Source organism: Labrus bergylta, chromosome 2 (assembly GCF_963930695.1).
Source record: "Labrus bergylta chromosome 2, fLabBer1.1, whole genome shotgun sequence".
Taxonomy (NCBI): domain Eukaryota; kingdom Metazoa; phylum Chordata; class Actinopteri; order Labriformes; family Labridae; genus Labrus; species Labrus bergylta.
The window spans coordinates 24,000,622-24,025,054 of record NC_089196.1 but is presented as its reverse complement, the minus strand read 5'-3'; the positions used below and the strand labels follow the sequence as shown (position 1 = coordinate 24,025,054).

The 24,433-nt window shown below is 37.1% G+C and overlaps 3 protein-coding genes across 4 annotated transcripts; 1 reads left to right on the top strand and 2 right to left on the bottom strand.

The window, feature by feature from the left end:
• Window positions 1-554: 554 nt before the first annotated feature.
• Window positions 555-8,168, bottom strand: LOC109981624 (gamma-glutamyl hydrolase). The gene is made up of 9 exons (XM_020630508.3): window positions 6,425-8,168; window positions 6,175-6,289; window positions 5,100-5,150; window positions 4,909-4,993; window positions 3,676-3,814; window positions 3,258-3,364; window positions 2,240-2,333; window positions 2,009-2,146; window positions 555-957 (listed from the first exon to the last, which is right to left on the bottom strand). Exons 1-9 carry the CDS (start codon window positions 6,540-6,542, stop codon window positions 839-841), a joined length of 966 nt encoding a protein of 321 aa, XP_020486164.1. The 5' UTR covers window positions 6,543-8,168; the 3' UTR covers window positions 555-838.
• A 15-nt stretch (window positions 8,169-8,183) lies between these two features.
• Window positions 8,184-13,287, bottom strand: nmrk1 (nicotinamide riboside kinase 1). 2 transcript variants are annotated; one of them, XM_065949739.1, is made up of 10 exons: window positions 13,159-13,287; window positions 12,505-12,567; window positions 12,337-12,395; window positions 10,881-10,971; window positions 10,738-10,786; window positions 10,328-10,496; window positions 9,741-9,812; window positions 9,457-9,563; window positions 9,174-9,257; window positions 8,184-8,326 (listed from the first exon to the last, which is right to left on the bottom strand). In XM_065949739.1, exons 1-10 carry the CDS (start codon window positions 13,171-13,173, stop codon window positions 8,316-8,318), a joined length of 720 nt encoding a protein of 239 aa, XP_065805811.1. In that variant the 5' UTR covers window positions 13,174-13,287; the 3' UTR covers window positions 8,184-8,315. The 2 variants fall into 2 exon arrangements, with proteins under 2 accessions (XP_065805811.1, XP_065805815.1); XM_065949743.1 differs by having other exon boundaries at window positions 12,345-12,395; window positions 13,159-13,228.
• On the top strand, window positions 13,209-23,808 carry ostf1 (osteoclast stimulating factor 1). The gene is made up of 10 exons (XM_020630514.3): window positions 13,209-13,349; window positions 18,428-18,474; window positions 19,420-19,470; window positions 19,723-19,786; window positions 19,932-19,985; window positions 20,207-20,314; window positions 20,648-20,697; window positions 21,806-21,884; window positions 22,125-22,223; window positions 22,741-23,808. Exons 1-10 carry the CDS (start codon window positions 13,316-13,318, stop codon window positions 22,797-22,799), a joined length of 645 nt encoding a protein of 214 aa, XP_020486170.1. The 5' UTR covers window positions 13,209-13,315; the 3' UTR covers window positions 22,800-23,808.
• Window positions 23,809-24,433: the final 625 nt, after the last annotated feature.

The following is a 24,433-nucleotide window of genomic DNA, read 5'->3' as shown; positions in this document are numbered from 1 at the left end:
TAATTGAAGGAAGTACAGTACATCTGTCACCCCTACGGTTGGTGGCGATATGCCCCCTTTCAGCTAGTTACAATGGGACCATTTTCCAGTTGACCTTTCTATAAAGTTAACCAGCAGCAAACTGGTTGGAAGTCGAACGGTGAAAACATCAACACCTTTTACAGCTGTGGTAAAAATGTGACGCACACGATCTCTCTAGTCAGTGTTGATATTTTTCTAACTCCATGTAAATGTGACGACTGATTTATTTGAGGTTTAAAAAAAAACAAACACATACTTGAAACTAGTAATATTATAAACATTCAAACAGATATGATTGTCTTCCTCAGCGGTAAAGAGACGGATGAAGCCCACAACGTGCAATTGAAAAGCTCTGATAAATATTTTTATGTCCAATGATTGTTCCACATTAAGGAATCACATTTTTCCCCTCATGTCAACTCTTGGTCCATATCATTGTCAGTTAATGCTCATCTTCAGAGAGGCAAAACACTCACACAACACAGTGCATTAACCGCAAAATAAAATATGTTCTTAAAATAAAGCAATCAAAGTTTATTTTTTTATTATTTTTATTAATAAAAATAAAAACAAAACTCTGGTAGGAATAAATGAATGAATCCTTAATGATTTCACAAGGCTCATTTATGACCTTGAAAATGATAAATGGACGTTATGTTGAAAACGTTTGTTCAAATATAGTTTCAAGGTCAACAACAGACTTTTAATCTTTAGCTTTGACTGGAAAAGACTTCTAAGATGGTCAAACAACACGCTCTGGTGCAGGTTTGATGGAAATTATCTCTGTGTCTGCATCAATCTTTGAGAAGTGAGTTCCTCAGAAGAAGTAGACCTGCTCATATCCTGAGAAGTTTCCGGCATAGACAGGCGTGTAGTTATAAATCAGCGAGGAGGCGTCTTCCTCAGGACTGTCAAAGTGATGTAAACTTCTCCTTCCTAAACAAAGCAGAAGTGGGATTCATGTGATTACATGTGTGTAGAAAAGAAGTGAGTAATCTCCAGGGGGAAAAACATGACCAACAGGATATTCATCTGTATTGTTTAGAACACTATGGCATTTAACAATAATAATTTCCACAGTGTTATCTCTCAATTTTGCTTGTTTTTCAGTTTTATGCATCTTAATCTGTACTTTTTGATTTCGGTATCCAAAATGCAAGATCAATTATGTAGGTGTATGTGTCACGCATGTTGATGTAGTGAATATTCAACTTCTTATGGATGCGATAACCATGTACATTTTAGGGGTAAAGAAGTGGAAAACCATTAAACACATGTCTTACATGAAAAACTAAATAAAGTGTGTCACATTGATGCAATATTTACATTAAATGTATAATGTATTTTTAGTTCCCTAAGGTACTTATATTTGCAACCACAACAGTCTCAAAACTCTTTAGCCTACCATATATGGTATATATTCTGGTGGTAAATTAGAGGAAAGTCCAAAGAGATATTCTTCCTCTTAAATATCACAAGTGCACATCACTCACAAGATTCAACATCAGTATAAAGTTAATATTAAGATCTAACAGGTGCTCACATGTGGTGCAAGAAGCCACAGCAGTCAGTTTTTTCAGATTATTATAAATCTATATTTTTGTATACGTGAGCTCAGACCAATCAGACTTTATTTCCTGTAAGTCTCTCTTTTTAATACTCAACATGCCACAGCTTTTAAATATGGAGACAAATATTCACATAGATTATGAGTGGCATATTACAAATTGAGGAGATTTGATTAAAGCAGTAAAATAAGCAGCTTTGACTGTCTACACTTGGCTTATTCAATAAAAAAAAGGTAATGAACTCTCCCAATGAAAACAATTAGATCAATGAAAAAGGTCAGTTATTAAAGGAAGAGCTGCTTTAAGTGTTTTCAGTTTGACACAACTTGACATATTCCAACATTAACCGGTAAAACATACTGATAAAATAAACAGTTATTATTATTATTATTATTGATAGAGTGTGTTTGTCGTCTCACCTTCTTCAACAAAGAACTCAGCCAGCCGAGACGATAACTGAACAGCATGAGAGGAGTGAGGAAAGTTCAGCTTTCTGTCCCACTGGAAACGATTCACCTCCGGGTGCCACTGTACTCCATAGAAGGGATATTCTTTAGCTGCCACGAGGAAAGAAACAAACACACTTAAAGACTTGATCTTGCAACGTAGTGATGAGAATTGTTAAATGAATGTGAAACTATTGTTTCTACCTTCCAATGTTGAGATGAAGAGAGCTTCGTTCTCAGCCACGTTTGTAGACAGCACTGTGAAGAAGTTCTGCAGCTTCTCATTTTCCTGGAAAGTCTGAAATAATATTTTCCCATTACTTGATTGATGATTTTTTTCATTATAGATAAGTTCAACATCATTTGTAGAAAATACAATATTGGACATTTTTTTATCTCGTAGAAGCAAGAGTTCCTGATATTATGAGCAAGGTTATGATTGTTTACAAAAAGAGAAAACTAGATAGTGAAAAACATTTTCCATTCATTATCTATCCTGCTTCTGCCATTGAGGGGGTTGGGGGGACTGTAGCCGATCACAGCTTTCATTGGGCGAGAGGCGGGGTACACCCTGGAATGCTGGCCAGTCAATCACAGGCATCAATCACGATGACATATAGAGACAGACAACCAGCCACAGTCACATTCACACCTACAGGAAATGTAGAGTCACCAATGAACCTAACGAGCATGTGATAGGACTGTGGGACGAGAGAACTCTTGCATGCATGGGGAGAAAATGCAAACTCCACACAGAGAGGTTCCTGATTCGAACAGGAACCTTCTTGCTGTATGGCAACCACTGCACCACCGTACAGCCGTCGAAATGAAATACAAATAAAAATGAGGCTTTAAGAAAACAAATGTCTCCTTTCTAGCCTATCAGAAAGTAATTTGTAGGCTGTACCTGCTAACGGAGTATAAGCAAGACTGTAACATGATGAGTTTGTCAGCAATGTGATTTCTGAAATGTTGTCTGACCGAATAAACTCATAAAGATAATCCACAGTCTGTTTTGTGATTTCCTCATTGAACATTTACAACAGAAACACCCCCACCTAACATACTCGTCATTAACAGAGCTAACTATTTGTTATTGGTTTTAAAAAGCTTTAAGTATGTCAATGTTTTTTGTGATCTTAAATTGCGATCCAATTGTTACTTCTTTTGATAAATACCATCTAAAAGGTTTTGTTGTTGTCATATGTATTGTTAGAATTACCTGAAGTGTAAGACCATAGTGGTGGAAGTTGCCTGTCAGAGGTTCCTGGGCTAAAGCCTTCATGAGCTCCTCAGAGAGACCTGCAAACATCCTACTGGAGTCGGCCTCTGCATGAGAGGAGGGAAAACGTATTGAAGTGAGTGAATGAACTCAAACTTGCTTCTTCTTTATCGGTCACCTTATTACATGATGGAAACCCTGAAATGTGCTGCCTGTGCCAGAGGTTTTCATTTTGGGCACCAAAACGTCCTCTGAAAAACTTGCTTCTACTGTCATCCAGTGGTACCATTCAGTACATGCACTGTAACATGTTTCACTGTCTACGGAGAACATGTGATCTAAATTCAAAATGCAAATCAAAGCTGTTCTAGTACTAGAAAATAAGATATACAGAAACTTTAATGCAGTCATATATAACCTGTAGTGAGGTTGAGTGGCAGCGAGATGTTCTCAGCTGTGGTCTTTGTCAGCAGGTTCTCGCCGGCCACCAGCACAGTGAGGAGCTGCATACCCATGCAGGTACCCCAGATAGGGAAGAAATCTCCTCTGTCGTTAGCCTGAAACACACACACACACACACACACAGTAAGAAAACCCCTCTTAATAATGTGAGGGCAACTCAAGTATTGTCAATAATTAGCACACAATCACAATTTAGCTTGGGCTAAAGATATATTGTAAATACTGTAATATTAAGTTAAATATCGTTAAATCAGCAAAAGTATTGTCAGAGACTAATTTCAATCTGTAGAAAGCAGGTTTCCCTTGTCGGTATATCAGTCATCCAGGTCATGTAAATTATTTGGAACAAGCTTTGAACGTCATTCTTTAACATTTCTATTTCGATAATTATTTCATAATTTACAGTATAGTTCACTGTTATGTCAGCTGCATCAGTCCTCAGTGAAACGCTTGATTCTTCATCTCCAGGAGTGACAGGTTCATGATTGTCAAACAGCTCTTAGATGATTTTTGCTCTGCAGCTGCCTTTTCACGAGTTTAATCACTTCTTACCTACTTAATTTATTTAACTAACTAAAGCTTAAGTAGGACAATGACATACACAAAATTAAAGTAAAAGATGAGAAGGCATACGTTTAAACATCTATGTGAATATAAGATCACTTAAAAGTATATAAATAGATATTAAACTAAAAGAATTAAAGGCAGGGCAATGATTTTCTTTGTTCTCTTTTCAGACCACCTGCATTATTCATTTCTGTCAGGACCTAAAAAATCTTAAAAAGAGTATCTGGAGAAAATGACCAACCCTGCCTTTAATGTCACATTTCTTTAAAGGACCATACCAGCAAAACTGTGATCTCAAATTACAATAACAAACATCATTGACATGTTTTGACTTCCTTATTGATTCCTACATGCTGCGGTGTCAAAACGTTATCTTACAAAATGAAGAAGGTCCTCTCCTGTGGTTTTGCTTACAGGAGCAAGACAAGAAAAACTGAACACAAACATAATAGATGGTTGAAGTTAAGAGATTTCAAAGACGGATAAGCTGATGCACAGAAAATGTGAACAATGGAATCACTTTAAAATAAGATTTAAAGACAGTCAATCACACAAAGACAATGAGAAAGTAAAAGTATTTGAGTTTTCGGGACAACAAAAAATCTAATTCTGCTTCACAAACCTTCAGAGCGAGCGTGTAAAAAATCTTTGCCACCCTTGCGTAGTCTGAAGTCTCCAAATCTGCAGCTCCGCCGATGAAAAGCAGGCTGAAGAGATACAACACAGTGAAACAGAGACAGATAAGAGGACTGAGTAAACAATGTGTCCATTCAAAACATTCATGTCAATCCAGTAGTGCATATTGCAGCTCACCCATTGATCTTCCTGAAGATGTTTTCATATTCAGCTGTAGTGAGAGTCAATCTGTGGACGACAAACAAACACTTCCCTGTTAGACTATTTTACAATGTTCACACAGCAAAGGTCAAAACCAATTTCTTCTTTCTGTATTTAAGCAGAATACCTCAAAATTACACAACATTAAAGGTCAACTACATCCAGCAAAATGTCAAATACAGCTCCAAACATGTTGCATTGTGTTAACTTGTATATTTTTATTCAGCAGGTTTGAAAGAAGTGTCTTCTTAACAGTGTTTACATTTACAATTACTGTCCATGATATACGATACGATAAGATTGTCCCCTTGGGGACATTTGTCTTGGACTCTAAGTGCTGCCAAACATTCAGCTGCTTCCACTCCAATCAATCAATCAATAAAAAAAAGCAATAGAAAAAAACATCCACACTTTGCTGCCCCACAACCACCGGCGTCCTCATTCCTGCACGGCCTGCTCCGACCGCCACCTCGGCTGCAAGGAAGTGTGGACAGGAACGCGAGGAATACAAAGGAGAAATCCTTCCTGCATCTTATCCCATTTTTCATAACAATGAGTATGGTCTTCTACCTGCTCTTTAGTAAAGTGCCTCGATATAACACTTGTTTCCTTAATAAAACAGCAACCACTGGTTGATAAACTGATAAATTGAATAAGGAAAATTAAATGCCAACAATTTGAGACAAAGATGAATATCTTCTGTCATTTTTCAAGCAGAAATGTGAAAACTCTTTGTTGGTTTTGCTATTTCTCATGATGTTTATAAATAAAGAGTCTCTGTGTTAGCTTGTTGTTTGGACACACTCGTTTGGATTACAAACTGAATACTTTATTTTGGCTCTAGTAAGATATGGTAAGTATTTTTTGAGGAAAAAATAACCATAATGATGATGATGATAGTTGTTCAGTCCTTTGAATATGACCTAATAACTGCCGGTTCTTGTGCTGACTGATATTGACGGATAATAAACAGTACATCAAATAGCTCCGGTCAGAAGTATCAAAGGGTTCATCCTAATGGTCTTAAAGAACATAAGAGGAGTCGACCCACCTGATGGGCATCACTCTGCTGCCTCCAGACTCCACGTATTTCACATAGGAGGCAGGAATGTAGGTCCTCCCGAAAGGTTTCATGACTTCATCCGAGACTAACTGAGTCAAAACACCTTGTTGAGTCAAACAAGGGAGAAAAAAAGAGCAGCTGTGATTACACACCGGATCACTGTCAGTAGCTCTATTTTAAATGAAAGAATACAACCTTTACATTTAAACTGTGCTTTAAGCCTACATTGTTTACTCACCGATCACAGGTCTGTCGTTTACCGCCTCCTGATTGACTCTAGTTGGCATAGCTCTGCTGCAACAGAAGCAGCAGGCAAAAAACAAACACACATACATAGACAATCCGGTGTTCGACATGTTTAAGATTATTCAAAGTGAGTCCCCAATCAAAGCTTAATTCAGCACTGAAACATGGAAAAGGCTGTAAGTCCCCTGGCTGCAGTATGCTTATATACGTCTATGTAGAAGAGGATATAATCTGTAGAGGGAAGTAAGGAATGTCCAGATTCACATGTGATGACTCCTTTACTGAACTTGCCGGTCGGGCAAGTCGACTGCTGAGGTAAACAGAAAATATTCTGCTGACAGCACGGACTTTTTGCAAAAATTTGATCATTTAGAGTGATGGGAAACCTCGCAGGGTTAGAGGAGGGTTTCACAAGATGCGAACAGAGATTACACATGGGAAAAAAAAAAAGCTCTTGATCCAGAATGAAAACATTTTTTTTGAAACTGCAGTCAAACAGGTTTCAGTCAGCAAGTGAAGGTCTATTTATAGGATGTGAAAGGTGGAGGATTTTTGCAGCAGAGTGCAAGGAGCGAGAGACCAAACCTTCTTAAAGGGGAAACTTCTCTTTTTCTAATGAGCAAGAGACTCCTTTGACACTTTGACATGGTGGCTTTCACTCAGCTTTATATGAGCAAATGTATCGATCGAAATAGAGACATGCTGTTAACATTTTTTTAATCTACATATACAGTATATAAAATCATCTTTATGCACGGCAAGAAAATAAGCTAGACGAGCTGCAGACATCTGTCACCATTAAGACGCAGAAACACTACAACCACCGTACTTTACACCATGTGTGAACATTATATGCCAGTTATTTTATATCTTCAGTGCAGTTTTTGTTGGAGTCTACCCTGTAAAGTTTTGTTGTAGTATCTTTATGTTGTAGTATCTTTTAATATAACGTTCTTATCTCTTTGCATTATGCTGCTCAGGGAGCTGCTTTGCTTTTGCGTTGTCTTGCACAAGGGCAATAAAGACTTGACTCTTTCCTTCTTGGGTTGCATAATATCCTTACATCCTATTGATGCAATACTATCCTTAAAAAATGTGCATTTCTTTTACCAACAAGATTTCTTCACAGGTTGAGTAACACATGGAGACAAATGTTGTATAAAAACTGAGCATATTTGAATGAGGAGAAGACAATATGTTTTGTGTTTGTTTTTATAAAAAACTGGGCCTTAAAAATCTTCCTCACTTGGGCCGCAGGAAGCGAAGTGGTTAGTGTGTGCGCCCCGTGTACAGAGGCTGTAATCCTCCAAGCGGGCACCCCAGGTTTCGGATCAAACCATTGGCATTTTTCCGGCATGTCAGACCCCAACAAGTTAGTTTTAAAATTATAGCTGCTGGTGTGCAAATTACATACTTTTTCTATCTTTGGACGTTTTTTGTCCAACACTCAGTACTTAAACTTTCTCGGATGTGCGTGCCTTTTTGACATTTTTATATAATCACACACATGCATATTTAGATAAAAGACTCAGGTTCATAGTTAAAATCATACCTACTGTACTTAAAACTTTATATATATATATATATATTTCAGTTTACTATCTTTGAAATATCGTCCATTAGTGTCATAATAAACAAATCAGGTTAACACGGTCCTAAAGTTTCTGTCCAGGCTCCTGCTGGACAAACTGAAATGTTACAGCAATCATTCTCTCTTCTACAGTTTACTGTACGCTTACAGGCACATAAACTATTAAAGTAAATACACAGGTATTAGTGTATTTATATAACACCTTCGGTAACACTTGGTTTGGTCCTTTCTGTCAAATGTACGAGCAGCAGAGTCCATCTTCAGAGTATCCACACAGACATCTGCGGCTTTTTCAGCTCTTCTCTGCAAACAAAACAAACAGAACTTTGTTTGTTTTTCATCTTTAATTTGTTTTATAAGACAATATTTAAAGTAGAACAACTAAATGGTCTCCTTAAAAACATTATTCATATTTGTACTACTCACAAAGAAACTCAGATTAAGTAGAAATTGTTTGATTTGTATTGTGAATTTCATGTCATTTGTTGTTGATGTATCAGGTGTTTGACCGCCTTCATATCATTTCACATCTCTTTCCCTGACAGAGAGTGTGTATTTATGAACATTTTCATGATTTCAACATCTAGATTAGGTCATAGGTCGGAGCAAAACTCTGCTATGACTAAGGGCTTTGGCAACTCTGGGGCAGATGATAAAGAACCCAATGGCATGGCTTCAGATTTTGATAAATGTGCTAATATCCTGAAAAAATACCAAATGAGGAAATGAGTCAGTTCAGGTTGGGAAAGGAAGTCTGAGGTCTAATTAAACATATCAAAATATTGTCTGCATAGAGGACGGTGATATACTCTCCTATCAATTCTTATTATGGTAGCATTTTTTGACAAGACAGCACATCTCTACACAATGTCACCTTTAAGTATGTACTGTGCCTTGTTGTCTGCTGAGTTGTTCTCCTTTTATTTATGTCAGAATCTACGTTTAAACTCTTCATTTGTGAGCATGCTGTGGAAGTGTACTATTTTCCCTCTATGCAATGCACCAGAGATATTTGCAGCACGTCTGAATTCAAAAATTCAGATAAAACTCTCAATAGAGTCAATCTTAACAAGGAATGATATTTGTTTTCTCCTTCAATGTTTTAAAGTCTATCTGGCAGAAATTGTCATTACAACAAAAGAAAGCTAACCCTTCAGCCTTTTGATTTCCTGATAAACATCTTTACACACAGCAGCCAGCAGCTCCTCCTTTGGCTTCAGTCCGTCCAGAAACACTGAAAAAAAACAGACAAACATTAAATAGTAATTTATTTAAATATCTAACGTGAGCACACCAGCGACAGCTGCACTCATGACACTGTTTGGTTTATTTTTTAAAGGTCTCAAACATAAATATTCCATAACTGCTCCAACAAATGTTCATCTTTTCAGTATCACACCGTGTACACATGTCACCTTTGACTGCACACTCACCTATTCCTGACACCATGCTCTCCATCTCACGCCGGTTCTTCAGGTACATCGGCCACACGTATTCATCAAAGTATCCAGGAGGATCAGGAGGCTTGTACACCCTCGAACTGTCAATCAAAGCAGAGGTACACACATACATTTTCTCAGCTGAATAAAAATTGGAGATGATGTGAAACATGTTTGTATGAAAGACAAAAACTGAAAAGATAGTTTAAAAACAGTTTGATTTACTTCTAATATGAAATGAATGTATAGATCATTAAGTGGATGAAAGTATTAGTCACCTTCGTCTCTTTTTACACACTTCATAAGGTATCTGCATGAAGTAGCTTCTGTCAAAAAGTTCATTCAGAGGCCTGGAGGTAGAGAACGGAAAAATCAGATAGTTAGGATATTTTATAACCTGCTCCTTGATCTCCTCACCCCTTTCATGCCTGGTCGTAACCTGAGGTCCTGAGTCAAGGCTCTGCTCGCCCTTCCACAGTCAAAGCTGAGGACCAAGGGTGACCGGGCCTTCTCCATTAGGGCCCCCACCCCTCTGGAGGAACCTCTCTGAGGAGATCAGACTGGCAAGCTATTTGTCCTCTTTTAAACCTCTTTAAAAATGTGTTTTTAGAGACGTGTTTTAGGGGATTTGTAGTGTGTTTTAATCCTTAGACAATGCTTTTGTTCCAAATGAAGGCAGTATCTATTATATTTTACGCTTTTAGGGTCATTTTTTGTTTGAATCTTTTATCTTTTGCTGATTTTATTCTTTTACAGTGTTTTATTCCCCTTCATCTTTGATTGTCTTACTGGGTTTAAATTGTTTTCATTTCCTTTTTATTTCTATCATTTGTGGAACTCCTGCTGATTAATCTCTCCAGTGTACCTGTGGTTGAAAATTAGGAAGCCCTCCACTATCAGCACAAACACCTCCTCTTCCTCTGATGCTGCCGTTTGCTCGGGGAACGGGCCGCACTGCTTCAGGAACGCCTCAGGATCTCTTCTCCACGAGTCGATGTCGCTCATCATCGTGTCCATGTGGAGAGCATCGAGCACTGTGACAAAACATAATGAAAAATATTTTCTTTAACTAGTTATAAAAGTGCATGTTTAAATGTGATATTCTTTAAGCAGTGAAGCAATCAATCGTTCATGTTTTGCTGGTTCGAGCTTTTTAAATCTGCTTTTATTTTTTGTATTCATTTCAACATTTTTCAGACTGTACATTTAAAACACTTGTAATTTAATGTTACACATTTTTATATCAACTACTTTAGCTTTACTCATTATGCTTACTGTCATATTGCTTAAAGCCATGGCTGTCCACTGGTACCACAGAGTCATCCTAAAAAAAAAACAAAGACTACTTTAAGCTCATAAGTTTCCAGAATAACTTTTTAAATGTAATAATATGAACTGAAAAAGGTCTCACAATCTACCTTAAAATATGAGTCTTGTGCAATGATGCAGCTGTTGGGTATCTGCTGGTGGAGACTCATAGAGAGAGTCGATTTTCCTCCGTTGGTCATCCTGATAATAAAACACTACATGTCACTTAAAGGCTGCACAAATGTCTTTATTTAGCAGAATAACAAACTTTCTTGATTGAGGTAACTATAGGTCAAGTCAACATTAAACCTTTGAAAGTAGCAGCATTCATTTGGCTTGTTTTTGCTGACCCCTGGTGGCTAAATATAGAAGTGCAGCTCCTGGGTGTGTCAGTATACCAGATGTAAACTGTGTATATTTGAACTTTAACCTTTTGGACATTTTAGAAACAAGATTTTAAACCCACTAACATCTTTTAGTAACTAAATAAAAGTATGTTTTATTTATTGCATTTATTTTTATTATACTCTTTTTCTTACTCTAATGTCACCCTTTAATTGTCTTAGCTTCTGAGAAATCCTCCAGTTTGTTGATTTTAGTGGCCTTGTCTTCTGGCTCTTTTAATGATTTGTTGTCTGTCTTGTAATTGATTCTGTAATGACTAATGAATGCCCCTCAATGATCTCTCGAATATAAATAAAGGTTGATTGATTGAATGAATGAATATTAAACTGCCTAAAGTCCTCTATTTCAGACGGAGTTCTTCTTTTCTGCTACCTGCATGTTACAATATAAATGTATTACTTGTATATTTGGACTGTAAAATGTCAAACTGAGCACTTATTATTGCCATATGTGTTTGAGTTAGTTAAGTTAATAATGGCCTTTATATTTACTTATCATTCAGGCTGTGTTCTGTATACTGTGACATCACTGTTGTGGTCAGAGGCGCACTCCAGCCAACAGTCAAGTAAACTCAACGACACCAAACAGTTAGGGTGTGGTCAAGACTTTCTCATCACATAGGATGTGAAACTCTGCTTTCAGCCTGGCAAGTTATAATCTGAACACAAGCAGTCACAATAACAAAGACTAACAAAGGGAGGTGAGTTGCAGGGGGTGCATTATTAATAAGCTTGCACTTAACTCTTCCTTTTGAAAATATCTAACAAGTCTTTAAAAACACAAAAAGATGGAAGGTTTCCTTTCACTCTGACTCTAACACATACATGAATAACTCTTTGTTTTATCTGCAAAATAACAGTCTTATCAGTATTTGGCTGCACATGGTTGTCACAGGCTGTATTGATCGGATGGCGTCCCTGCCTCTATATAAAGTAAACAAACTGAGTGACTTCAGACTTCTTTTTTTCCCTATTTACCTCTAACTTATTGCAAGACGAGGAAGGTGCTTAAACCTGACTTTTATGGTTGAACTAAGGCTGAAAGTGTGCTGTCTGAGCTCCGACAGGCCATATGTGTGCAAAGTGGCCCAGAGAGAGCAATATAAGGGAATCTTTGCATGGTTGTTTATCACAGCAGCAACAGAGTCCAAGCTACACCGACCTACTTACCCACCGACCCCCACAACCAGTGTCTTCATGTCGGCTTGTTGTTGCTTCTCTCTGACAACATAATAACAACGCCAACATGTGTAAATAAGTTAGTGAAACTTTCATCTTCACAGATAAGTAATACACAGACATGCTAGAGGCGAGTGTTACAACAACTTACCACAAACTTTTCCACCACTGGACGCCGGTGATTCGCTGATGCAGCTGCTACGTCATCAACGACCTGCTCATTGATAAAAAAAATTAAAAAAGTTGATAAATAAAAAGCACTCTGTACAGTGGATTAAATACATTTTTATTACGGTGTAAGTCGAACAAAAAAAACAAATTTATTTTTTTTGTAAATCAATGATGACATTAGAAGGATAATAAAGGGATATTTATATGATGCAGGGGAAAAAAGGGGTATAAATAGCCTACAATTAAAGTTAGACTTTATACAGCCAACAAAAACATTATCAAACAGCAAACAATAGAAAGACTTTTAAGAAAATCAGATGAATATGTAAATTAAACTACATTTTAAAAACAAAAATCGGTGTTTGGAGTTAACATCAGAATGGGAAAGGTTATGCTATTTAAAAATCTATATAAAAAAACGTAATGGACAAATCAAAATAGCCTAAATCTTACAAAAAGCATAGTTGGCAAGCTTCGTCCTAGTTAGGCCTATATATAATTATTTATTTCAGTGTAATAGAAATTGACCTCGGCTACATATGTAATACATACGCATAAAATCTGTCTATCTGTCTGTCTGTTTATCTATCATGCATTGGACATGAAATACTGTAAAAAAAAAAAAAGTTCTTACTCTGCGCATGCGCATCTCAACTTTTCCGCGTAGCCTGTGGTGCTGCCGCACTTCCTCATTGTCAGAAATAGTTAAGCGCTCCACAGTCTTGCGACGCTTATCTGGCTGAACTACCACACAAGCGCGCTTTGTTTTATATCACCTCTGTGCCTCGCAAATGTCGAAGCCTCCTCCCAAGCCGGCCAAGCCAGGTAAGACTCCGTGAACAAAGATTTGTTGTTTAATATCAACTAAAAACAGCTGAGTCTCCTGCGGGGACAGCACACCTTGTCGGCACTGAGAGCTGAACGTCAATGGGCGGGCGGCGAGCACTGCTGAGTTAAGTTAGTGAAGTCGACTTTTCATGTTGTTAGTCCGTAAAAAACTGTCATGAACAAGTGGAAAGAAAGACCAAACACGCTGATAAATGACAACACATATCATCCCTGAGTGAAGCAGGACTACAGTGGAGGTGATTAAAGTGCTTCCGAGGTGATTGACAGGAGGCTCCAGCTCTGAGCAGCAGGCCTCTGTGACTTCCCTATTTTCCATCACTCATGCAAAGAGACTGCTGTCATCCAGCGGCTTTAGGTCGTAGGTTAAGAGGTGAAGATGAGTCTTCATGGTACGTGACCATCAGTCTGACTTCCCTGCAAGCTCATCCTGCTTGTTCTGTTGACTCCATCCCAGAGATAAGGAAATGTGACTGATAGGCCTACTCACAAACTGTAGCCCAAGTTTAGTTTTAAAAATGCACACAAATAATATTTACAGCATAACACGTGTGCAACAGGTGTCAGTTTTCAGGCTGTATAAATAAATAAAAATAGACATTATTTCAGCTACACGTGTGTATTGGGTACTAATCTGTCCACAAATTTAATACACACTCATGGATCAAAAGTTAACGTGAAAGTAAAACTATAGGCCAGAACTACAGTTGTGACCTCTACCTCCAGAGGATTTGCAAAATGAAAAAAATGTGTCCTTAAAATGTAGCCTATATTTTGTCAGGTGAGAAAAGTTTTCCATTAGTTTTTCCAGAAATGCGGTAGTTATTGTAAAATTAAAAAATGTTCATAAGTGTTGTGAGAATAGGTAAGAATCTACTTTTTAAAACATAGCTTAATGCAAATCAGAAAAAAAAAAAAAGCCCCAATTCTTAACATCCGGTCAAGATGTCATCTTGAGGTTTACTCAGCTGGTTTTTTTAATTTATTTTTCCAATGCTGTTCTCTTTCACACTGCAATGAGAGGTGATTCAAATCTTAAATATACTCTAAAGATTAAATCGACAACACAACATAAACTTAATGCAAGCACCATAGACTGTAAATATAACGGCAAGCACTGAAGGTCATCTTACATTTTGAGGGTGATTTTTAAATGGTTTTTTTTCTGACCTTTGTCATCATGCTGTTTGATGTCATGTGTGAGTGCTGTGAATTGCTCTTAGCCTTACCTTCCAGACTTGCATTCGTGTATTTATCCAGGTTTGGTCTCGTTCATCAGTGTTAAAGCAGAGCGTGTTGTATTTTAATCACATGTGAAGTTTGGCCTGTCAGCTGTGAAAAACAGAGGAGCACAACATTGGAGCAACGGATGTGTGATTCCCATTCATACTCTTGATGCTTATTCATGAGTCAGCGCCATGACATCTCGCCTGGTTGTGATGTCAGGTCAGATCGTCTTACTCAGCAGATGGCTGGTTGGCCTGGTTAGTAGAGCCTTATTATAGAATGATTCATTTGTTAGTTAATACACCTGAAAGGAGGCACAACATAATGAGAATGGCACGCCTCAAAGTTATTAAATGTGTTACCTGAAGGCTGCAGATCCATGGAAGGTTAACAGCATTTAGAGCAGCATCCAATAGATATGTTTTTTTTTTTATTACTTGCAGGTACTCAACCCTCCATATGTTAGATGGTTCTTCCACAGTAGTGTTGAATTTATACATCTTTAAGACAGCTTATTTTTTTAAATGTTCCTCTTATCAGTGGTTTGAAGTATAGTTCCTCTTCATAGATTACATTTTAAACTTTTTGATTTTGAAACTTTTTGGTTTTGCAAGGTGTCTTACATTAAACACGGATTACTTTTTCTTTTTTTAAATAAGTAATGCTTCTTAAATGAAGATTTCACAGGACCAGGCTTGTGAGTTTTTTTTCCCTTCATAGGAGGAAAACTTTACACTAGATAGAGATGTACATTCTTCAGTTTAAACACTTTATTGTCTGGATTATAGACTCTCGTGGCATATTTTGGGAGCCTTACATGTTGAGGTCTTTGGGTTGGGCTTCTGGCAGGAATGGGGAATGAAGCAGCCTCCAAGATCAGACACGCAGAGCTGTAGGAGTTGTTTTGCAATAAACTAACACAGCTGGAAATTATCATCAAAAAAAACCCCACAAGCAAATGAAACATTCTGACAAAGTTTTCTCTTAACACTGAGGATACATTTGTCTTAACGTGTGATTCCTTTAGCCTGGAGTTTGTCCCTGAGGTTTTAAAAGTCACAGAGAACGTGGACTAGTCCTCACAGATTCTTTTTGTATTTTGTGAGCGACATGACCGGGCCTGCAGACGAGACATGCTTGCTGTGGGAAACAGAGCGAGGTTTGTGCAGCAGCTCAGCAGCCCCTCTCATTCTGACACACTGAGACACACTGTTAGCTAAATAGAAACCCCTGAGTAACTGCAGAGGGGTGTGACAGACCCTCCAGTGTTGAAGCCTGTTGGATAGAGAGAAAAAGAAATCAGCAGACAGAGAGGACCCTTCACTAAGCCTTATTTGCACAAATGCATTAAACATATTACAATAAGAGAATATTGAAACACTTAAGCCTTCTGATACGACCGTTTGGAACAAAGTGCTGTAAAGATATTAAAATGGTAGATTTACAAGATAAATGCAATGATATTTAACAACTGATATAGCAAGGGTTAATTCTTTTGCACAGATTGTAGCTAAAGAGGTGCCATGACGATGGATGTTACTGGGACTTTGAGAAACAAAAACATGCATTTTTGCATAAAAACTAAATATTATTATTATTATTATTATTATTATTCCTAGTTTAGGCACAAGTTTGTGTGTTTATACTATTACAGTTTACCTAAATAAACATTTTATTTATCAAAATCTATTCCAATATGTTGAATTATAACCCCTGTGTAGTTAACTTTATAATATCACCAGATTCTTGCCAATGCACAGCCCTAAATATTGTTTAAAATAATCTTTATTTGTAGGTTACCCGTCTTAAAAATGTTAAAAGTTTCTCCACAAGTGCCAAACCAACCCAAAAAAAACCCCAACAAAGTAAAAGTGTAAATAATTATAGGTTAAAATGTGAAATAAGCCAAGAAAGAACCATATAAATCTCTCAATAAGGATAACTGAGCCACACACACACACACACACACACACATTTATATGATTAGATAAAGTGGGCTCAATAAACAACGTGATTAAGCTTCTTCAGTTTATAAACATCAGCAGACTGTGTTCATGTGTATGTTAATATAAGGTTGTTAAAATGTTAAACACTTAACTACACTTTGATTCCACATTTTTTAAAACAATACAATCTTTACAGATCGATAGTGTGCAAAAGTAAAAAACTTCAAATCTTCAGACATTATTTTTCACCAACAGCTGCTGCAAGTGAAAAAGAGAGAGAGCACAAATACAAAACGTATCATATGTGTGCTATTGAGAACGTGTGCTGGACTTTGTCTATCATTTTTAGTGATTGAAACCAGTAAATGATCTGATATTGGGGTCTAGGACTTGTATTTTTGTTGCTGTGGGATGGAAACCGGTATTGATGTCATTAGATTTATAGTAGAATGGTATCAAAGTTTAAAATGCCGCTATCGTAGCATCCCTTGTGTATATTTTTAAAGAGGGTGTGTAAAACAGGAAAAAACTTTGATAGGAAGTGGAGTAGAGCGCTGTGGGAAATATTTATCTTTTATTGTGATGCAAAGCAGAAGAAATACCTTTGCAGAAGTGCCGGTTATAAACAGTGTGGTTAATCAAATCTGCCACTTCAACGTAACCAGCGTTTAATTCTGTTTATTAAACTTGTGTGTATGAAATACATTCTTAATTTAGTGCCAGCTGTGTCAATCAATCAATCAATCAATCAAACTTAGAATAGAATAGAATAGAATGCCTTTATTGTCATTGTAAAATCGTACAACGAAATTATTAAAGCTTCACCTTAAAGTGCTCACACATACAGTAGCGCCAAATCATATCAATTTCATTTCAAGACATTCTGAGAAATGTCTTGATACGAGGCATTGTTGAGTCCCGGGAATCTGTAGTTTGAAAGAACATTTTATAAGTCTAGGAAAAGTAAAATATGTGACTGTTTCTTTAAGCTTCTCTGTAGATCTACATGAACTAGTTCAGCTCAGCTAAGGCCACAACCACTCTGGTAGCATTCCAGCAGCAGAGCTAGCACCAGACTCGACAGTGAGCCATGATAGGCCCCGAGGGCGGCCAGCTCAGGCCTGCACACACAAGGAGAGACACAGGGAGCTTCCATTTTCAGTTTGACACAAGTGCAGGTTGCTGTCCATAATAATAATAATAATAATAATAATAATAATAGTGACTTCTGCCCCCTGAGGACTTGAAAAAACGGACCAAAACATGTTCTTTAAATCTTAATATTTAATCACATAAGATAGTGGATTAGTTTTCCTTAAAATCCGGTACACTTGACAGTATAATAAAAAAAAGTAATGCAGAATACTCCAAAATGTATTAATCAACATAAAAACTAGCGCCCAACCAATTAATCGGCCAAACGATAATATCGGCCGATATATGCACATCAACTGATTATCGGTATTGGCAAATTTTATTGCAGATATGTGCAGATATTACGACATTTATTCGTCAGTCAAACAGCATTTAATTTGAGTATTGTTGAATTACACTAGCAGTTCTCTTTATATATTTCTATATTGGTATTAACCCCAAAAGTCCCATATCGATCAGGCTCTAATGAAAACCCAACATCAAATCTATGAAAGGGATATTTACACGAGTTTGTGTTAAACTACAGTAGAACTCAATAACTCGTATCCACAGTAAGTGAATTTGCATTTTTTTTGTTTTGCATAAGCTGGTTACAAATGTTCCAGCACTTTGAAGTGAAACATGACTAGTTTCTCTGAAGTTTATTCTGTGAGGTATAATAATGCACACAGGGATGAGGTTCATTTGTATTTCATCTGACATGCTATCTGTTTGTTTTCTCTTCACCAGGCCAAGTCAAAGTGTACAGAGCCATGTTCAACTTTGACCCAAGAACGGTATAAACTCTTACTTTGCTGAGTTATGTCCTGTTTATTCGATGTCTGTTGGAGACTATTTGATGTGTTGTTGTACCCCCCCCCAAACAAAAAGTACTGAAATGAAAATGTAGAGTGCTAAGCTCAGATTCGATTAAATGAGTGATTTAAAATCTGTAAATCCAACATTTTTAATCATGCTAATGTTTCTTGGAGAGATAAATAACATTACACAGGTTACCTCAAACCCTGAGTTTGTTTTTCAAATTGAAACAGTTAAGCATTTACAAGTGTAAGATATTTGCTGACGGATTGGGAAAAAAAACAGAGGAAGTACAGGACTCCAAAACACACCACAGCAGAAAAACAACTTCTTCCACCAGACTATTAGACTTTTAAATCAATCAAACTTCATTAAAAGAAACAAAATATGTAATATATATATATATATATATATAATGTATATATTCTTAAATTGCATATTTCTGTAATGCGCATATTCTCTGTAATATACTTAAATGTTTATATTAAGCACTATATTTTATCTCTTTTGTAAAAAGAACCTCTCAGTTTAAGAATCTGACATGGTTGTACTTTTATAACTGGAGTTTCAAACATCTTGAATTAATCTGAAATTAATGACGTAACATATTGCACTTAGTTGAAGTCTTGCCACGGCTTCTTGGTGTTAGTTAGAAAAAAATACTTCTTGAAACAATGATCATCGTAAAGACTCCTCTCTGCATGGTTGATGTTAATGCTGGTCCTTTTCAGTCTGACGTTTCCAAATTACAAAAAAAAGACAGAATACTCTGAGATCCCTCAGAACCCAAACTGATTTATTTAGGATGGTTAGTTGATCAACAGGCAAAGATTTGAGGGCGGGGAAAGTGTATTTCACAAAGGTCTGGCTTGAATTCAAAGCCTGCGGTCAGAATGAAGCATCTGTCTCGTTTTCTTTTTCAGCCAGACGAGCTGTACTTTGAAGAAGGAGACATCTTGTACATCTCTGACTCAGTAAGTAAAGCCAAGTCATCACGTCTAACTCATGTTAATCTGCACGTCTTCCTCTTCTGAACAGTTTTGCTTTCTTTAGTCTACATTGTGTTAGTCAAAATATTCTCTCTTTCAGTTGCACTTTTTTCCTTCTTTGTTCCATTGTGTTTGCATTTCATTCATTTTGCTCTAACCTTGTCGCCCCAAATAATCTGCTCCTATGACGTTTGATTAAAATGAACAAATACTTTCTGTGTTTCTGGTTATTTCCAGACTGACTCTAACTGGTGGAAGGGGACGTGCAGAGGAAAGACTGGACTCATTCCAAGTAACTATGGTGAGTAAACAATGATGACAGACCAACGTTATAAGTTTGTACGTAGCGACCAAATATAACTTAATACAGACCTTTTTCTCGTGTAATTCTTCATTATAAGTCAATCTTTATTAATGCACTTGTGTTTTTTTTGTTTTTGTTTCAGTGGCTGAACATGCAGAAACTATTGACAATCCTATGCATGAAGCAGCCAAACGAGGTGTGACAACTTCTTTAACATTCAGAAATATTCAACGAGTTTTCTTTTGTTCTTTTTTGTCGTGTCTGTTTTTCTGTGCAACAACAATCATTCAATTTTACAAAGACGGCTCTCTCTCTTCCTTGAATAAACAAATACAAGCAGCCTTGACCTGGATAATGTTATCATTCAATCAGTATGTGCATGACCCCATACGCTGAAATCTTTGTTCTTAAAAAAAGGTAACCTGTGCTGGCTGAGGGAATGTGTGGAGAACAAGGTTGGAATCAATGGGCTGGATAAGGCTGGAAACACTGCCCTCTACTGGGGATGCCATGGAGGACATAAAGGTAACGATACCTGCAGTGTGCAAACATTAAAAACTCACTTTTTGATATGAACATGAACCAAGAAGTGTCTTTTAACAAACACTGAATTTTCAAACTGTTTTTTTTTTTTTTTATCAGAGTTGTTTACAGAACTGTGATTAATAGATTTCAAAAACACAGGCACAGTTGTTTAACAGGAGAAGTGAAGTAAACAATGAGAGGACCTTGGTCCCTGACATTGTTTATTTTTTTTCTGCTTTACTCTCTTGTTCCTCCCTCTCATGTTATTTTTATCTGTGTAAGTAGATCTTCACTCAATTTGTCAATCAATGTTCTGTCTTTTTCCTATAACAGATGTGGTGGAGCTGCTGCTTAGCCAGCCGAATGTGGAGCTCGATCAACAGGTGAGTTTTTAAAAACTTACAAAGACATGAACCAACACTGAATGGTGAAAAACATCTCATATCACAAGAGTGTGGGAATTTCAACAACTACTACACTCATCATAGACTCACTTTTTGAGGCTACAAAGTGATCTTCATTGTGTGACCTATGAAGTAAAGTAAATAAACTCAGTGAGGATATTTACATTATTCGAATTATTGAGCAGGAGAAAATCATTTTTGGAATTGCGACCTTCCTCATGGACAGAAGACGTAACATGGCAGTTACGTATGGGAAATGCAGATGCTTTTTTACAGCCCAGAAGGGCTTGCGCATGTGTTTAATGAATGGTGTTAAGTGAATTAAATTCCATGGCCCTCACAGTCTGAAACCCCCTTGGACAAACAAGCTGAAAACATCAAAATAAGTGTTTATAGCTTAGGTCTGTTTTTATATTTTTTTTCTTTTGGGCAATTTTTGCCATTACTGGATAGTAAAGCCGAAGAGAGACAGGTAAAGTTGGGTTTAGAGAATGGGGGAAAACATGCTGCAAAGGATCAAGGTGGAAATCAAAGAGGTCTGTAGCTTCTATACATGCGGCGTGCGACACAACAGCTAGGCTTTCTTGCACTCGGCTAAGGTTTGGGCCTTAATTGTTATCTGTTTAATCATATTTGTTTTTCTTTACCAAAAAAATACAACATTTAACATTACCACTGTTTAATTTGTCATACTTTTGTACCTTGTAGAATGTCAATTATTCCCATTTATTTCAGTTGTGAGAAATGTTCTTATATATTATATTTTATTTATTTTACCTTTATGTTATCAGCAATATTCCCATTGAGGAATTTGTGGCCAAGACAGCAGTGGAGAGTTTCCCACAAAATGATCAACAGACCATGATAAGCAGAAATGACATCAGTCAATAAATGATCAGCGTTCAGCAGTAATACATGTACAGACAAATGAACCTTTATCCTGGTCTTATAATCTTCCATGCTAATACAATTCTCTAGTTTAAGGTGGAATCAACACCTTTGCAAACCATCATCTGAAATGTCAGTTATATCACAAATCTCCCTGACCATCTTGTGTGATCAGTAATGATGATATTCTGTGTTTCAGAATAAACTCGGGGACACAGTGCTGCACGCTGCTTGCTGGAAGGGTTATTCTGACATTGTGCAAATGTTGCTGGCTAAGAGTGAGTGTTAATGTTGGTTTGCTGAAAGAAGAAATGTGCTGCATCCACATGGATTCAGAAAGGAAAAAAAAAACCTCAGCTCACTCAATAAAGATCTTAAAAATATGAAGTTCCAGATTGAACAAATTATGACCAGCAGACGGATGTTTTTGTGTCCTTGGATGTAATTATTTTTAACTTGTCATTTTATTTCTTTTATTACAAAGTTACTCTTCCTCAATGTGAGCTGGTTTGTTTCAGATCCAAGGACAGACATCAGGAACAACGAGAACAAGCTGGCTATTGAGATGGCCACAAACCCCATGTGTGCTTCACTTCTAAAAAAGAAGCAGGGAGGCAGTAAGTACAGCTGCCACTAGGGGGCAGCCTGGCAGCACTCACACATTAAAGCTGGAACCAGAATGAATAAAGTTGTATTTTTAACTGTCAGTGAAAGGACAAGAAGGATTTTTCTTCTCATTCAACGTCCTCCTCCTCTGCAAACTTCTTGCCTCAGGAGAGTATTTTGTAAACTGCATTGATTTATTAGATATTGCATGGAATAATTGTATGAAGATTTTTGAGTCAGCACAAAGTTGACAACAGCAGTTTGTAGTGGAAAACCAAAGAAAGGCAACTTATCTCCGTGGTAAATTACCAAAGACTCTCATACTTCACTTTTTGTCCTTGATTAATAATGTTCTTAAAGGTTTATTAAAATCATGAATCAAACTTACACAGGGTATGATTTTTAAAGATGGAGCAGACGTTCGGCCAGAAATCTACATTTTACAGTACACATGTTTTGGGGTTATATATATGAGCAGTGGCATATTGTAATACTTGTGTTGTTAACTGTCCATTTCTTTTGACTCAGACATCACCCGCACACAGAGCAACGCCGAGGAGTATTTGGACGACGAAGACTCGGACTGAGCCAGATGTGTCATAAGATTCCTCGTCTTCCAACGGGTTTTGGACGGGCAGGGAGGGGGAGCTGGAGTTTTTCTACAGACATCAAATGGACATGTTGTTCTCTTTCCAATTGTAATTCATTTTGGTTCCATTATTTTGTGCAAACACCTCAGTTGTGAGCCCTCTGTGTTTTTTTTTTTTTTTTCTTTTTACAGGTCTACTGCCTTGCCCAGCGCATTTTTTGTACATGTTGGGGATTTGTATAGGAGCAATTGCTGCACTGTGGACTAAGGGGCAGAATATGTGTTGTAGTGCAAATTGGAGCAAACCTCTTGGAAACGCATTCCAAACATACAGATTATGTTTAGCTCATTTACACTGCGCATTAAAGTGCCACTGCAGATTAAAAGATTGATATGGTCTGTGTTTGGTTAAGTTTAAATGCTCCACTTAAAAGAAATGAACTACATATGTGTAAACACTTGCAGCCCTGGGTTCTATCACAACAGGGCACAATTACATCTGTTTGGGATCATTGCAACATGTTATAACGTCTCTTTAAATGGGACGGGCTGAGGGAGCCCATGAGAAACTTGTCTGTGTCATCTGCTTGATCAAATAAAAGGATGTGCATAAACAGGCTGAATTGGACGAAAGTTATCTGAAAAGTCTCTCCCTCTCCTTCATAATATCATGCATCTCATTTGTTACTGTACCACATGTTTTGGTCTGTGTTATAACATTTCCACCACCTCACAAACATATCACTTCAGTTTCTTCTGTGTAAAATGGAATTGTCCTTTGACTTTTCAAGCTTTTGATTGTTTGGTAACTCTGGGAGCAAATTTCTGGTTCTTAATGCTGCTTTCCGACGAATAAACTAGATTTAAAAAGTGCCTTAGATATGCATAACATACAACGAATGTTTTAGTTATGTATCAATGTGAACATGTTTTGCTTCTTTTTTTCGAATAATTTTGTTCCTATCTGCTTTGTATTCAACCTGCAATAAAAGATTTTTAACTTAAAATGGCTCGCTGGATGGAATAGTTCTTTAAGGCTGACAGTAAATAAATGTATATTAGAAAACATCAGCCGTCTGTCAAAAGGACCATTGCTTGCAAGTGTACAGTAATCCTCTGTGCTGTGTGAAATGACAAGCAGGGTTGTGTCCAGAGGGGTGCCATGGCCCCCCCCTTAAAATCTAGTTGGCAGTCCCCCCCCCAGGTGCCACTCCAAAATACTAAACAATGATTAGCTTTTTGACTTGTCAGAGGCGGGACTTAAGTTAAAATCAATGATATTGGCTGTGCTGCAACAGGCTGCTTGCTTTTAAATGTTGAATGTACTGTAGCACCTCTTTGTCAATAATCGAAATTGTAGAAAAGTACTTCCCACACTTATTTCATAACACGGGAAAGCGCAAGCTCAAAAAACACTTTTTTGCAACTTTCTATGCTTAAATGTTGCTACTAAATGTTTGGTTACCATTTAAATTCTTTAAATTGTGACTTTTATCAATGCATCTTATTTATGAGTACCTAAAAACTTAAGTGAAGAAGACCCCTACGTTGCTGCTCTATTGTGTCACATTTTAAAGTTAAGAGACATAGGACATGCTATTCATTTGTTTGTTTGTGCATGCAAACTTCACA

Excerpts from the sequence above, each read along its gene's own strand:
- LOC109981624 (XM_020630508.3), bottom strand. The coding sequence starts at position 6,542 with ATGTCGAACACCGGATTGTCTATGTATGTGTGTTTGTTTTTTGCCTGC. Across the intron at positions 6,290-6,424 it reads AAACGACAGACCTGTGATCG|GTGTTTTGACTCAGTTAGTC; the intron begins GTGAGTAAACAA and ends TGACTCAACAAG. Across the intron at positions 3,815-4,908 it reads TTTACACGCTCGCTCTGAAG|GCTAACGACAGAGGAGATTT; the intron begins GTTTGTGAAGCA and ends TGTGTGTTTCAG.
- ostf1 (XM_020630514.3), top strand. The coding sequence starts at position 13,316 with ATGTCGAAGCCTCCTCCCAAGCCGGCCAAGCCAG. Across the intron at positions 18,475-19,419 it reads TCAACTTTGACCCAAGAACG|CCAGACGAGCTGTACTTTGA; the intron begins GTATAAACTCTT and ends TTTCTTTTTCAG. Across the intron at positions 19,986-20,206 it reads GCATGAAGCAGCCAAACGAG|GTAACCTGTGCTGGCTGAGG; the intron begins GTGTGACAACTT and ends TCTTAAAAAAAG.
- nmrk1 (XM_065949739.1), bottom strand. Across the intron at positions 12,396-12,504 it reads CAGTGGTGGAAAAGTTTGTG|AGAGAAGCAACAACAAGCCG; the intron begins GTAAGTTGTTGT and ends TTATGTTGTCAG. Across the intron at positions 10,497-10,737 it reads TGGCTTTAAGCAATATGACA|TGCTCGATGCTCTCCACATG; the intron begins GTAAGCATAATG and ends GTTTTGTCACAG.